We start from the raw sequence: 16,160 nt of genomic DNA on the forward strand, positions 1-16,160 counted from the left end.
TAACAGTTGCCAATAAATATGCATTTCTAGGTCTATTTCTGTAAACCTGGATTATTTTTATGTCTGCATGCCACAAACTACAAGCAATTCAGGTGCAGCAGTTGCCTGTTTATACATTACATTGCAGGAGTCTAGATATTGTCCACAGTGTACCTTATTCCAACAATTATTCACATGAGTACATCTGCCATTTTTATTTAATTTGCTAGCAAATAGGGTCTGTAATAAGGGACCATAAGCAGGCAAAGAGTTAAAGATCCCAAGTAAATGATTGCTTCTTTGCTGTCCTCACACTTTCTGTCCTGTTCTCCTCCTGGTCTCTTCATCTTTCTATATCTCTACTCTATCTCTGCCCTCCCTCCCCCTCTTTTTCCCTCCCTCCATCATTCCCTCCCTCTTGTTCTTTCAGTCTGAAATTAATACAGGGAAGGCACATTTAAAGCTGCTCCTGGTTGCCTCTCCTCTCCTTTTTCTCTCTTTCTGTCTCTTCCCCTATTCCTGAAATATCTTCCTACTCCCTCTGTCTTTCTTTCCATCCCTCCCAGTCTGTCTCTATTATTCTTCATTATCTTTCTGGGATTTTTTTCCCCTGTGGTAGAAAAGACGCAGCGAACCCTCCAGGAGGGGCAGAGAGGACTAAGCAAATAATAGATCCAGAAGGGGCAAGTACAACATATCTCTTCAGAGCCTTTCGCTTCCTAACAGGCATCCTTAAATCAAGACTGAAGCACTCTGTTCCTTCCTGTAGCCAAGAACTACTGCAGAGCCCGGATCCCATGCAGACATGGCTGTAACCTGCACGCGTTTTACAGATGAATACCAGCTGTATGAAGAGATTGGCAAGTAAGGCGCCATCTGACACCTAACCTGCAGCTGGACAGCTGTAGCACTAAAGCAGGCAGGGGGAGTTAAAATGGTTAAACATGGTACCTCTCCCTTTAATATCAAGGCTTGGATTCTCTTCCTTATTACAATGAGACCCTTTTAAATCCTTGTGTACCAGGAGGGTGCCAGTCGCCCTGGAATACACATAAAGGGTTAATTCTTCTTAGAACAAGCAGACTAATTAAAGGGCCCTTTGGCGCAGACAGGAGTAAATAGGGTGTGTGTGGCAGTTTTCTGGATACCCGTTTCCTGATGTGACTATAGATTTATTTCCCTACATCTGTACCATAGCTTATAGGCATTATATGTAGCATTATATGTTAACGTACTATAGATATTTGTGTTACTGATAGCATGCATATGTTTCAGAACAAATGTGTGTTCATAGATGCATAATATACACATTCTGTTAACGTGTATCTTACTCTCCACTGGATTATATTATATTTAAACTGTAGGTGCATGTATGTGTGTGTATATATTTATGAATATATATATATATATATATATATATATATATGCGTGTGTGTATGTGAATGTTTGTGTGTGCTAGTCTGTGCTGAGTGTCTGCGTATATTCATTGTGGGAGATGATTTAGATGAGGGAAAGAATTGTGGTGATGGTGGCTGTATAAATTATAAATACTATTCATGGATTGCAGGGGCACCATCATAGGTGACTGCCACCCTCAGTGTGGGAGAAATAATGTAGGGGGACAGGCATTTTTTTTTTCATAGGGGAAAGTAATGTGCTGCCAAATGGCCAGGGAAGAAATTGATTATTATTGCGGATTCAGGATATCTTGATTGGTAATTTAAAGATAGCAAATTACTGCAGGGATCCATTTCTATTTTATTTATTTTATGCACGCTATGTTGGCAAAATGATGGAATGCAGCGCTTAATGATCAGGGTGGTTATGAAGCTTGGGGTGATTGATAACATTGGGGTGTGCACAGACTGAGCCAATGCAGGTGTTTGGTTAGTGTATCTATAATAAAATGGCCAATGAAAAACTAGTGTTAATGGTAATAATTGATTGTTCTAAAAAATTTATAGGGGGAAACTGATGAGAGATGTTTGTGTTGGTAAGGAATTTCTCTGCTGTTAAAAAAAGGTGGTGTTTTTGGTAATTAACTGATGTAAATGATTAGCCACGGCAAAGTATTGCTAGGTGACAAGGAAGCTATCAGCAATGAGCTGTCAATGTTTATTTATGGATACTTTGGAAATATTGGTGTGTAAAAATGGCCATATATGGACATTCAATTAGTTATTTTTTATTGGTTGGGGTGTTGCTTGTTCGATTGCTATTACTGTGCATGAAGACAGATGATTTGATTGGCAGGTGCACTGGTATCTCTGTCCCCTGGATGCTCCCCCCTCCTCTTTTCAGGTTACTGGATTTTCCTCCGCCCCCTGTACTGAGGTCCCACTTGACTGTCATATAGATGAGGTTTCAGGACAAGGCCTGTGTTACGTAGGGTCAGAGTGTCACCAGGGCATTTAGGTTGCTAAGTGGGGGAGTGGCTAGTTTGGCCTGAAATGCCCTAATCACACTGCACACGACATGTTATAACTGATCAATGGGCAGTTATTGATCAAGGACTTCTCTTTGTCTGTCATGCCTATTCATATAAATATTCACTGGTAGCTATATGTTTGTCTACCTGTCTCTCTTTATACTGCTTTGCCTATATCTTTATATAGCTGTGCCTACTAACCTGTCTTCTTATAATTTCCATGTGTCGTGTATTTGTCTGTGTGTAGAACAATATGTTGTATATAGGCAGTGAATGCCCAATAGGTCTTCTTGTTTAGAGTCGGTAGTGAGTCTGATCTTGATAAGTGAGTCTGATAAGCAGGTCAAGGTGCATCCATCAGTACAAGGGATTAATTGCCCAGAAGTATAGGGGTAGAAGTTTAATTTTACTAATCAAAATGCACCCCTACAAGATGTTCTAGATACTGTTTGTGTCATGTGTCAGTAAGGGGTTATGTGTATTTAACCTCCTATACCAGAGAAACATGTTTCCAGCGTGGTCCAAACTATGCTGGAGCAGAACATGAACACAAATCTACAGGAACTGTATATATATATAGTAGTAGTTTGTACTCAAAATACTCAGGAACTATATGTACATACCCTAGAGCAGGGGTCAGCAACTTATGGTATGTGTGCCATGCACGGCACTCTAGGTGCTCTTAAACGGCAATCAAGGCTGCCAAAGCTAAACTGGCTCAGGCCCATCAAGAGTCCTTAGTACAAACTGAGTGGTTAGGGACAATCCTCAATTTACGCATTTCAGCACTTATAGGAAGTAACCTCAGATCACTTTATCCCAGTACTTGTGAATGGGAATCTGCACTGGATTAGACAGCCCACAGAAACTATTGCAGCTCCTGCCCTTAACTTGTACCTGGCCAGCCCGGTCCCCACTGGACCGCAGTTGAGCCACCCACACTGCTAGATATACACTGAGCTTCAGAATAAGTCTCCCCCTCATACAAATAATACAGACATCCCCACACACAAACACATCCCCACAACACCACTGACAATCCACATACATGCACACAGCCCCACAAGCAGCCTGTCACATACAGTACCCTAAGCAGCCCCACACATACACACACCAAACACACATTGTGACATATTGCACAAGCAACCCCCATACACAGCCCACTTTTACAGGGATCATATACAATACCGAATACTTTACAATATAACAGCTCACACATGCTCAAGTACAACTCTAAGCAAAGCAACTGCAGCACCCATGAATAACACAGACAAAATACTGCAACATATTACACACGTCAATATTAGAACAGAGGATCGGCACACCGAGAGACTTAAAAATCTTATTTTGGCACAGTACTACTGAAAGGTAGCCTATCCCTGCCCTAGAGTAATAGGTTACAGAGTGACTAAAACACTCGGGAACTGTAGCTAAATACCCAACACTTATAATATATTGCTCAGAAAATGTGTGTGATTGTGTAATACTCGGAAAATGTGTGTTCCAGGGCTAACTGGTGCTATAACTAGTAGGAGTAAAACTTGACCAACATGTTCAGTATTTATTGCTCAGATTCTGTTCATTTTTGCCTATAAGAATATGAAAGACAGAATATGAGAATTTTGAGCCTCTTTGCACAAAGAGTGAAGGCCCATCTAATGATTCTAGGGCCTGTGAATGATAGGAGTTAATCACAGTCATCCACTGACAATAATACAATCAGCCATTTAGCATGCAGGATGTGAATGTGGGCTCAAGAGACTCCTATATTTAGATTACTGATGGATGAGTATGTGAATAATATTATGGATCACTGCTATTTCCAATCCTGTATTAACATGGTATGTAGACCTCAATCACTCATTACACCAACATTTTACCTTAGATATTGTTCATACACCTACCCTACATGTGTTTTGTGTACCTCTCCCAAGCCGTTACTTTTTCATACTGGCACACATGAAGGTGCAGTGGTAGGCTAGCATTCCAGCCACATGTACCTCCATGCTTAGTTCCAACTACTGTGAGTTCCATGGAGAGCAGCTAACAAGCAATTATGGAAGTCATAGTCTGGAATGGGAGGGCTGCAGACTGTATATCACTTTGGAAGCAATTTTATAAATGTTGACAGCCTTATCATATAACAGCACACAATTAATAAGATATTGCACTGCAAGCAATATTTTCCTTACTAGTCCTCAAACTGCACACATGGTTCAGATTTTATTGATCTCTCAATGGAGCAGAATTTGGTAATACATTTTGGTTGTTGCTGGACCTTGAGCTAGGTTTACAAGCACTGGTGTAGATATCTCTGCTCTTATTGCATGGACCCACATACACTAATTATGCGATTCTTCTTCTATTTCTGCTGAACAGGTCTGTCACTATCATCAACTTGCCCTGCAATACTCTCTACTCTCCACCAATATCCATACCAGTGATGACTAACCTATCCTCCCAGTTATTTACTGAACTACTTAACTACACGTGCCTTGGAAACCAGTCAGCATAAAGCTTTCCCTGAACTAAACGCACATTTTTAGCCAAGGTTAAAATGAAGTATATTAGTTAGCCTCCATATATAGACTACCCACCACACACAGGTTTCCTACTATTAACTAGGCAAATAGTAGTCTAATTTATATATTAGATTTCTACCACATCAGGGATACAAAGCAATTTGGCTGACTATGATATCTATATATTTTTTATTTATTAGAGAAAGTTCCCATTAGCTTGTCACCAAATTGAGGTCTTACCCAGACAATTTGTTAATTTCTTCTTCAGTGTAGAAATATTTCTACCTTTCTAAATTTTCCTCTCACTATCCAATCTAGCTGTCATTTATCCGAGCATGATTTTCTCACCCAGGATATATATATATATATTATATAGAGAGAGAGAAATCCAAGGTGCTTGCACTCCAGGTATATAATGACTGTGATGCCCGGTGCGATTCCAGCAAAAAAATCATAGGTATCCAAAAAAACAGAATGCACTCCAGGGTCTTTGTAAAGTAAAATGTAACTTTTAATTCATATACAAAATAAAAAAATAAACATCAACGTTTCGGCTCACATCTGGAGCCTTCTTCAGGAAGAAGGCTCCAGATGTGAGCCGAAACGTTGATGTTTATTTTTTTTATTTTGTATATGAATTAACCCCTTAAGGACAGACGACGGATATATTCCGTCATGATTCCCTTTTATTCCAGAAGTTGTGTCATTAAGGGGTTAAAAGTAAAATTTAACTTTACAAAGACCCTGGAGTGCATACCGTTTTTTTGGAGATATATATATATATATATATATATTAAGAGACTGATGATGTCACAGCAGCATATCTATCTGCATGGGCAGAGGAAATTACATATGGGTTTCCGTCCTCTATTTCTTCCCCCTGCATCAAAAACAAATGACCTCATTACATAACACATTGCTCTTTTATAATTACAAGTCTTCCTGGAAATTACAGGAACATGTTGTTATATCCATCAGTCATGGTGCATCGTTAATATCCATGACTGTGTGCTGTATCAATTTAATCGAAAAACATTGGGGAGATGATAGAACATACACCATTGTTTTTTGGTAGAACATGAACTATTGTTATTTATTTATATAGTTCCAAAATCTACAGCTCTTAATATAGGTTTTGTGACAAACCAACATAGAATTGCTATACCATAATTAACAAAAAATTAGGTAACACAAATGTCTGATTATATATGTGTATACTTTATAAGTAATAATGAAGAAATTGTAAGATGTTTATACTGGACGGGGAACCATGGCAAGATTCTCTCTAGGGAAAAAACGAATGAAATCCGATTAACAAATGTATCATTTAACCGCCAGCTATATAATGGTGCCACATATCTGATTTAATGTATACTAAGGGGAACTTTTGATAAAATGGGAATTAGGGAGAATTCAAATGCAAATTTTAGGCCAACGTAGCTAATTTGGAGATTTATTTTCAAGTACCCTGCAAATTGTCCACAATTCCTGTTTTAGTAAATTAACCTCAAGGTCTATATGTTAAACTATATAGGTTTGAAACATACTCTAGTTAAATAGCATCCTTGATTAAACTTGTAATGTTCTATGTTTCCATGTAATGTGGCAAGCCTAACTTACCCTTGAGTTATATCTGTACTGAACATTCATTAGTCATTTCGCTTCTATCCTGAAGTAAAGCTGCAGGTTTTGCTATCACTGAACATACATATCATATAAGGCTGTGGCTGCTGCTGCTAATATTTCTGCAAATTCCACACCCACACAGACAGTTGATGGTCACCATTATGTACTGCTGAAGGTAAGTCCAACATTAGACTGCAGTCTATATGAGCAATGTCTGCTACATTGTCCCCCAATATCATCACTTTGGAATCAATTAAAATTTATTTTTTAGGGTAAATTGGCTTTAAACAAACCATAGTCTGTGTTATTTCCTCGCCCTCAAATTGGGCATAGACTACCAAAGTGTCTTCAGCTATTGCTCTACAAATCCCATTATTATAGGCATTCATTATTCTGTAGTATAATAAAGAAAACCTGGAGAAACAAATTCCCACATCTTTCCATCATGAATATATGAACTGTTAGGTTGGAGAGGACCAAAGATGGTGTAGTTTGTTGATAGCTGGAGAGATACACTGCCAGTATGCAGCATTTTGTCATAATATATAGTGTTGTTTTTTGCCTACACATTGGCAGTGTTCCATCAGAGATCAAGTTTCAACTTATAGGAAAGCCTGAGAGGTCCAAACTCTTTCCATGTCATCTCAATAACAGCCTGCCGGACATACCGTAGTTATGAGGATTGGGGATAGCTAGACAGTTACAATTCACGTTAGCCTTTAGTAGCTAGCCTTTCTAGTTCTTCGGAAAACTGGAGCTTCAAAAGAGAATCTTGTCCATGTATTGCAGTGATTAAACACAAATTTCAATATCTCTTTGTTGGGTTTATTCAGGTAACCTTAAAGGAACACTATAGCATAATGTATCTTCCTACCGCCACCAACCAGGTTTCCAATAAAAAAAAAATATTTTTTAAACCTACCACTTAAGCTCTTGCCACACCGGTCTCCGAGCTGCAGCCCCGCATTTCTGGCTGAGATCGTCACGATCATCACGCCGCCCCAATCAAATGCTTTCTATGAGCAGCATTTGATTAATAAGTGAGTCTGACTTGGTTCTCACAAGCTAAGTGCTTCAGGAAGACAGGCACATAAACACAGCCACTAAAGGTATGTTTAACCATGCAGTGAAAACATTGCCAGTCCTATAAAATGGTAATGCTTTACATTGCGGGGTTAAAACGACAGGGACCCTGAACCCAGGCTACCTCATTGAGATGAAGTGGTCTGTGTGCCTTTAGTATGCCTTTAAATAGGGGTGTACTGAAGATTCTACTAAATATCATGCAAAATAACAGGCCTCAAAAATTGTCTACAAATCAGTCTCAATTTTGCATATTTGTGGCCAATGCTCAACAACTCACTGTTTAGTAAATAAACCCCAAAATTAATCATAGGACTGACATATCTGAGTATTTGACAGTTCTTTATTACACAGTGAAGAAATCAACATTTCGTTCCAAATGTTTACCCTACCAACACTCCGCTATTGTGGATACATTTTGTAACATGGATGCATCATTTTACCACAACACACTACTTAAAGAATAAATGCAAAACATTAGCAGATCAAAGATGAAGACTGCTTAACCCTGCCCCACATTAGTCTCATCCCCAGGCTCAATTTTTTTCCCATCTAATCCATTTATGATGACATCTTCCCCTCAGCAGTATAACGCTTCTCTTAGCTGTGGGTTATTTACTACTGTGGTTTTTGTAGCTAAAGTGGAACAGCTTCATGTCTATATTCCACATATGACTGGAGATGTTCTGGTTACGACAACAGCCAGCAATATATCTGTATAGCCAGGGACATCACTGCAGAGATAGTAAGTAATATAGCTCTCTTTGTGGAAACCTCCCATTGCCTCTCAGCATTGAATACAGACAGGCTGTCTGGACAGGTGCAAAAAATTATTCCTGTCCTTGGCAAGGCCTACCATTAAAACTGTGGCTGACTTCACCTCACTTGTCCCCTGCAGCCCCAATCATTGGTTTTGAAATTCATTCTACTTTCCTAGGAACAAAGATACCATGGAGTGTATGAATCTGCAGACATATTTTGAAAATCGGAACCCAAGATTCAGCTATATAACACAGTAATGTCTGGGTTATATCATGAGCTGGTTTATGGATTTGATGATTTTAACTTTGGGGGGCTGATTTTGTTGGGCACAATAGAGTAATACTGACATTGGCTCACAGACATAAGCTATGGGAAATCAGTTGACAAGGGGAAAGTGGTTATTTATGGGTTAAACAGAGTGGAACAGTAAAATAAACCCTGGACTTTATCTATTAAACAACATATTCCTCATGTCTCATACACAAACCTGATGCTAGGCGGTTACACATCTATGGCTAATGTGATTTACCTGTATAATGTTTTCACGCCATGTTCCCTACATATGGCCATATAATGCCGTCAGAAAGCTGTATTCATGCGATATGAACAAAAATAAAGAATTTTAAAAAACAAAACAAACAAACAACAACATATTATAGTGAAATGAAAACCAAATTGCAGATTTTAGGAAAACATTGATATTAAAAAAAAAATGCTCAGCTATAGTAACAGTTTGGATATTTTTGCTTAAATTGAGGTGTTCAATTTTCACTACAATTTGTTTACCATAAAGTCTATGAAAAATGAATGTAGATGTCTGATGGGACAGCTGTTAAAAGATCAATATAAGGTCATTTTAATTTAGACAGCTGAAAGAGTGGCTGAGATTTGTCCAATGAAACAGAGACTGAGAAGGGCTTAATGTGCAATGGTAAAGGAACCTCAAATAAAGCCAATTCCTATGACTAATCAATAGACCTAAACAGTTAACAGAGGGAGCTACTGACTGCGTTGACAGTAGTCACACAGATGTGTTGCTGACAAAAGCACTGAGGCTGAGGAGTGCTTAGTAACAATGGTTATTGCTCTGACTATTTTTAAATTGGTTTATTTATAAATTATCAACACATTATGAAATGCTGTACAATGGGTAGTCAATACATACGCATAAATGATGTTAATCAATTAATATAAATGATTAAGAGAAATGCTTTGAGAATATTATGCAGGTCACTGATGGCATGGCTGTGAATGGATTTTAGAATGAGACAAACCTGTATTTCTAAAGATTGAGTGTTCTTATCCACAGTTATCTAGCCCCCCACCCCATATGTGCCATAACAATTATAAAATTTAAAATTTACTTACCATTTCTGAACGCTGCTAATGCTCACTCTGCTTCAAAATCTATATTTTGGCTCAAATCTGGTTTGGTTGTAGTGGGGTCCTGCTTATATAGATAATCTGATTAAACTAATAACCTGACAAATCATACTTTTCACATGTTTATTGAGCACATTCATCTACTCTATTAATAGGATAATTTGTGTCAGATGTCCAGGTCAGTAAGAGAACAATCAGAGATGCGAGTCCAAATAGCCTTTCCATATCAAACAAAAACTTTGCTGTCACTACTGGAGTCTGTAAATCACAACCTGGTAAAGACATTTCTAAGCACCTCATAAAAAGAGTTGTCAATGCACAAATGGTTGAAAAGGTTATAAAACTATTGCTAAAGACTTTGGTCTCCATTAATCTTTGGTCGGTCAGATAGTTTACAGATTGAGGAAATTTGCCAATGCTGTAACACTTCCCAGGGGTGACAAGCTCTCCTTAATCACTCTAACAGGAAAGATGATAAATTACTCCAGGAGGTCACAATGATCCCCAGATAATAATGATTAAGTACCTGCAGGTAACATTTTCATTGGCTCATGTCATTGTTCATGAGTCCACCAAGGAAAACTGTGAACATGACTGGTGTGCATGGGAATATACCAAGGTGGAAATAATCATTCTCAGAAAAAGAACATTGCCACTTGTTTCATCTTTACCAATCGAACAATTGAGTCCAGAAGCCGACGAGAGGTGTAAGAAATGTTGGTGCAAATTAAACACTTTATTCTAATCAAGGACACCTTATTCAATGCATCATGGTGAAGGCATTACCATACTTTGAAGTGCCATGACCCAGACAGCCTACCTACAATCATTTATTAGTCTTGTCTAGTCTACTACTTTGAGATGACTAACAGCAAAGAAAAATGAATTTTGCATTATAACAGTAAATTTTACAGGATCATGTTGGGGTGTTCTTCATGAGATAGCATCTAGTAGAATGTTAGTCATGCAACACAAGGATTATAACAACAAATAAACCTGTAATAGAATGACCAAAACAGAAGAAAGTTCTATTTTTGAATGGTCAAATCAAAGTGCTGAACTTAACCCAAATGACATGCTGTGGCATGACCTGAAGCAGGCAGTTCCTGCAACCCTGCTAAGAAAATTGTATTTAGAACATTTTTACACATTAAACACATGTTTAATGTGGTCAACGTTGAGCCAATGTGTGGGATTAATCAAAAGGAAAAGAAAATATTGGGTTTAATGAGGTTCCACCAGTTACAAAATGAAGTGGTTCACATAATCTGTTAATGAGGACAGCGCTGTGAAAATTAGATCAATGTCAATGAAAATACAAAAAAAATAAAACGCTCCTACTTTGTTTAACTGGGCTCTCTTTATATGTTATTAGGACTTAAATGAAGATTTATATCCTGCTATAGGTCACAGTAATGTAGGAATACTGAACTGTTCACAAATGTCCAGCACTGTTTGTTGGTTTGCTATATATAATTATTACCAATGGCTGTAAAATGCTGCAGTGAGCCTTTGGTTATAATGGGGTCTTGCTCTTGTCTTCCAGGGGAGCATTCTCTGTGGTCAGACGCTGCGTGAAGCTCTGCACAGGGCACGAATATGCAGCCAAGATTATAAACACCAAGAAATTGTCTGCACGAGGTGAGTAGAAGGTGCAAGAGAATTACAACATGAAAAACATGATTGCTCTTGTCTAGTCTGCCTCTTAGAGATGACTAACTGCAATGATTGGAACTATTACATGGACCTATACACAGGCATTATAGAGAACTGTCATACAAAGCAAAAGCAAAAGAAGATATTGAGCAATGCAAGAAGTTACAAGATAAAAGTACCACATATGGAGTATCAGTATGTGGTATAGGAAATAGGAAGAGCTATAAGGAGAGGTTACATGGAGCCATAAATGAGGATATAAAGAGGCTATATGGAATAATAGAGGAGTTACAGGGAGAGGTTATATGGAGTAATAGGAGGGGTTATACGGGAAGGCTATATGGAATAATAGGAACGGTTACAGGGATAGATTATATGGAACAATAGGAGGTGTTATAGGGAGAGGGTATATGGAGTAATGGGAATTGTTTTAGCGAGAGGTTATATGGAGTAAGGGAAGGAGTTATAGGGAGAGGTTATATGGAGTAATAGGAGGGGTTATAGGGAGAGGTTATATGGAGTAATAGGAGGGGTTATAGGGAGAGGTTATATGAAGTAATAGGAGGGGTTATAGAGAGAGGTTATATGGAGTAAGGGAAGGAGTTATAGGGAGAGGTTATATGGAGTAATAGGAGGGGTTATAGGGAGAGGTTATATGGAGTAATAGGAGGGGTTATAGGGAGAGGTTATATGAAGTAATAGGAGGGGTTATAGGGAGAGGTTATATGGAGTAATAGGAGGGGTTATAAGGAGAGGTTTTATGGAGTAATAGGAGGGGTTATAGGGAGAGGTTATATGGAGTAATAGGAGGGGTTATAGAGAGAGGTTATATGGAGTAATAGGAGGGGTTATAGGGAGAGGTTATATGGAGTAATAGGAGGTGTTATAGAGAGAGGTTGTATGGAGTAATAGGAGGTGTTATAGGGAAAGGTTATATGGAGTAATAGGAGGGGTTATAGAGAGAGGTTGTATGGAGTAATAGGAGGTGTTATAGGGAGAGGTTATATGGAGTAATGGGAATCGTTTTAGCAAGAGGTTATATGGATTAAGGGGAGGAGTTATAAGGAGAGGGTATGGAGTAATAGGATGGGTTATATAGAGTTTTTTTGGAGTAAGGGGAGGGGTTATATGGAGAGGTTTTATGGAGTAATAGGACGGGTTGTAGGGAGAGGTTATATGGAGTAATAGGAGGGGTTATAGAGATAGGGTTTTATGGAGTAAGGGGAGGGATTATAGGGAGAGGTTAAATGGAGTAATAGGAGGGGTTATAGGGAGAGGTTAAATGGAGTAATAGGAGCGGTTATAGGGAGAGGTTATATGGAGTAATGGGGGGGTTATAGGGAGAGGTTTTATGGAGTAATAGGAGGAGTTATGGGGAGAGGTTATATGGAGTAACAGGAGGGATTATAGGGAGAAGTTATATGGAGTAATAGGAGGGGTTATAGGGAGAGGTTATATGGAGTAATGGGGGGGTTATAGGGAGAGGTTATATGGAGTAATAGGAGGGGTTATAGGGAGAGGTTATATGAAGTAATAGGAGGAGTAATAGAGAGAGGTTATATGGAGTAACAGGAGGGATTATAGGGAGAAGTTATATGGAGTAATAGGGGGGTTATAGGGAGAGGTTTTATGGAGTAATAGGAGCGGTCATAGGGAGAGGTTTTATGGAGTAATAGGAAGGGTTATGGGGAGAGGTTATATGGAGTAAAAAAGGGGATAAAGGGAGAGGCTATACAGTGTAATGGGAGGGGTGATAGGGAGAAGATATATTGAGTAATAGGAGGGGTTATAGAGAAGGGTTATTGGGAGAGGTTATATTGTAACAGTGGCTGGTTCCCTTATTTACCACTATACCGTTCCACCATGACGTGCCCATAACAATATGGAGTAATAGGAGGGGTTGTAGGGAGAGGTTATATGGAGTAATAGGAGGGGTTATAGAGAGAGGTTTTATGGAGTAAGGGGAGGGGTTATAGGGAGAGGTTATATTAATTAATTGGAGGAGTTATATGGAAAAGTTATATGGAGTAATAGGAGACATTATTGAGAGATTTTATGGAGTAATAGGTGGAGGTGTAGGGAGAGACTATATGGTGGAATCGTAGACTAGTCAAGAGGTTATATGCAGAAATATCAGTGGGGTTCTAGGGGGCGGTTTCATAGACTAATAAGAGAGTAATTTGCAGAAATAAAAATTGATAGTCTGCAGTGTGGTTCAACAATTAGTTTTTTTTTTAATTCTTTATTTTTCTTGTGCATAAGATTACATCATGCTTGCAGCGCCACAATGGCGTGTACAAGCTATTCAAATGTCATACAATATCATGGCAGAGTAAACAGCACATTTAAATTTTACAAGATATAACAAGCTAGTTACGAGCAGGTAAAACTTGGATAGCTAGTCTATGCATGCTTAGTTGTACGATTGTTATGTGGGTATTGAATTACAGGCTATGCACAGATTTCTATACACTTATGGAAGGTTAACCACCAGGGTACAGTGGAGCGCTGGGCTTGCCGGGTGGGTATACATGTATGCTCAAGCATTTTAAGTGCTTTCTATGGGGCACTGCAGAGGTGGGACCGACTGTGTTAAGTCCAGCATAGTGGTGAGAGTGAGCTGCTAAATAAAGGATGTACCGATACTGAGCAGTAGCCTGGTCGTTCCTGCAGCAGTGCTGGATCAGCCGGCGTTCTGGCTATGAGCAAGTCCCTTGTTGTTCACGCTGAAATCTCATTTGCTTGGGTACTTGTCGGTCAGGAGTGTGTCCGTTCTTGTGTGTCTGCCGGCGCCAGCCTCAGGTAGGGAGTAGAGGCAGTATCAGAGTCCTGCTCGAGTCCCCACAGGCCCGCCGGTAACAGTGGGAAATGTGTCACGGTGATATGAGGTGTCACGGGTGATATGAGTGTGCTCTTAGTAATGAGCCGAGCTTACTCAGTGTGCGCCCCTTGCAGTTATCTGTTGTTCGAGGGGAGTTCGCCGTTTGTTTGCTGATGTTCTGTTCAGCACCGATTTCAAGACTGTGCCCAGCCTTTGCTCTGCTGCTACCGCCACTGTTCTCCGGCTTAAAGTAGGCGCGGCGGCCATCTTGTCTTTGCCATGCGGTCTCGGGCTTTTCTTTCAGATGGCTTGCATGCTCACTGTATCCCCGGTGGGGTCCGGGATAACCCCCCAGGCCCACAGAGGGGGGAGAACGGGGCCCTCAGTAGGCATGTGGGAGGTCCCACCGGACTAAGCACGGGAGATCGGCCGTTTCTCCCGCCAGAGCCTCACAGCAGGCCGCATTCCCTTCTGCCAGTCGGTCGGCATTGCCGGTAGGACGGGAGCCGACGGTTGTTGCTTGGGTCCCCTTCACCTTCTTGTCTTAGCTGAATGTTTGTCAGGTGAGAAAGGGTAATTTTGGGGTGTTTATGCAGGATTCGTCGGGGAGCCGAGGTGCTCCACATCCGTCCAGCTCCGCGGTCGGGCCCCGCCCCCTCAACAATTAGTTTAACCCCTTAAGGACACATGACATGTGTGACATGTCATGATTCCCTTTTATTCCAGAAGTTTGGTCCTTAAGGGGTTAAAGGTATTGTACTCTTTATATGTTATTACTCTGAAAAACAGTTGTTATGCCTGTTATTCATTTTAAATGATTTAAGTGTTATAAATCAACTATTATTTCTGAGAGTTAAAACAGACCTTCTGTCTGGAATTGTTTTCGCATTATCACATAGTACTGATGTCCATGCAGATAACCTGTGTGCATTCCATGTGAGTTCCATGAGTCTAGATCTAATTGAAGCCTTTGATAAAGCAGATCTGTCACCTTCTGGGGTCTTTGCATAATTTGCATAGACCCACAATAGTAACATTGCCGCTTAGGTCCATTGACCAAGGATGCAGGCAAAAGTGAGGTTTATTTACCTGAAACAGTCGTTTGCAGGCTATGCCATCGTCTTCCTTTCCCATTTTCTTAATTTCCTGGCGTTTCAGCTGCCAAGAGCCTGCGTCCACACTATACTTTTGGACATGCGTGAGAGTACAGCCTTGAGATCTATGGAGAATCCTGTGAGACTGCGGATTCTCAATAGAAAGAGCTTCTTGAGCAAGTGGTTACCAATACAATTCTTATCGGTTAGACAAAAAAAGTAATAGGAGAAATATGCTCTTAATATTGTGAAAAACTAATTATCTAGCAACATTTTATGATGACAGGTCTGTTTTAATTCTATTATGTTAGTCATCCCGAACGCCTTAACTGAAAGAACAGGTGCTACACAGTAAGGAAAGACATGGAGGCTACATAGAAGAAGACATCAAAAGAGGACATAAGGGGTTATTGAAAAGCACAATGGATTACTAAGAGAGACTGAGGTTGCTAAGAAAGGTTGGGTGACACTTGTTATTGAGAAGGACTGGTGGCTAGTTAGGGTGGAGAAGTTTCAGAAAACTGCTGAGAAAGTAATACAGACAATTAGTGGAGTGCTACTTTAAAAGATGGCTTCTGAGAATTATTAAACAAACTACAGGTGACTGACAATGATTAGGGTAACTGAGGACAGGGGTTACTGAGAATGGCAGGATGGCTACATAAAAAACAGAAGAAACTAAGGAGACAGACTGAGGAGGATGAGGTAGCTGCTGAGAAGTATGGAGCTACTGAGAATAAGACTGAGGAGCACAAGGTAACTACTTAGAAACGTCAGATGTTGTTGAGGATATATAGCTATGTAGA

At 39.7% G+C, this 16,160-nt stretch overlaps 1 protein-coding gene across 17 annotated transcripts in view; it reads left to right on the forward strand.

The window, feature by feature from the left end:
- Positions 1 to 335: 335 nt before the first annotated feature.
- CAMK2B (calcium/calmodulin dependent protein kinase II beta) overlaps positions 336 to 16,160 on the forward strand; it is a 132,011-nt gene continuing 116,186 nt past the window's right edge. For 3 of the 17 annotated variants that reach the window (XM_063448561.1, XM_063448552.1, XM_063448553.1), the window contains exons 1-2: positions 340 to 843; positions 11,330 to 11,424. In XM_063448561.1, coding sequence (XP_063304631.1) covers positions 785 to 843; positions 11,330 to 11,424 — 154 coding nt within the window. In that variant the 5' untranslated portion in view covers positions 340 to 784. Of the gene's footprint in view, positions 844 to 11,329; positions 11,425 to 16,160 lie in introns of all 17 variants that reach the window. The other 14 variants (XM_063448563.1, XM_063448564.1, XM_063448556.1 and 11 more) reach the window with 8 other exon arrangements.

Source organism: Pelobates fuscus, chromosome 3, assembly GCF_036172605.1.
Source record: "Pelobates fuscus isolate aPelFus1 chromosome 3, aPelFus1.pri, whole genome shotgun sequence".
NCBI lineage: Eukaryota > Metazoa > Chordata > Amphibia > Anura > Pelobatidae > Pelobates > Pelobates fuscus.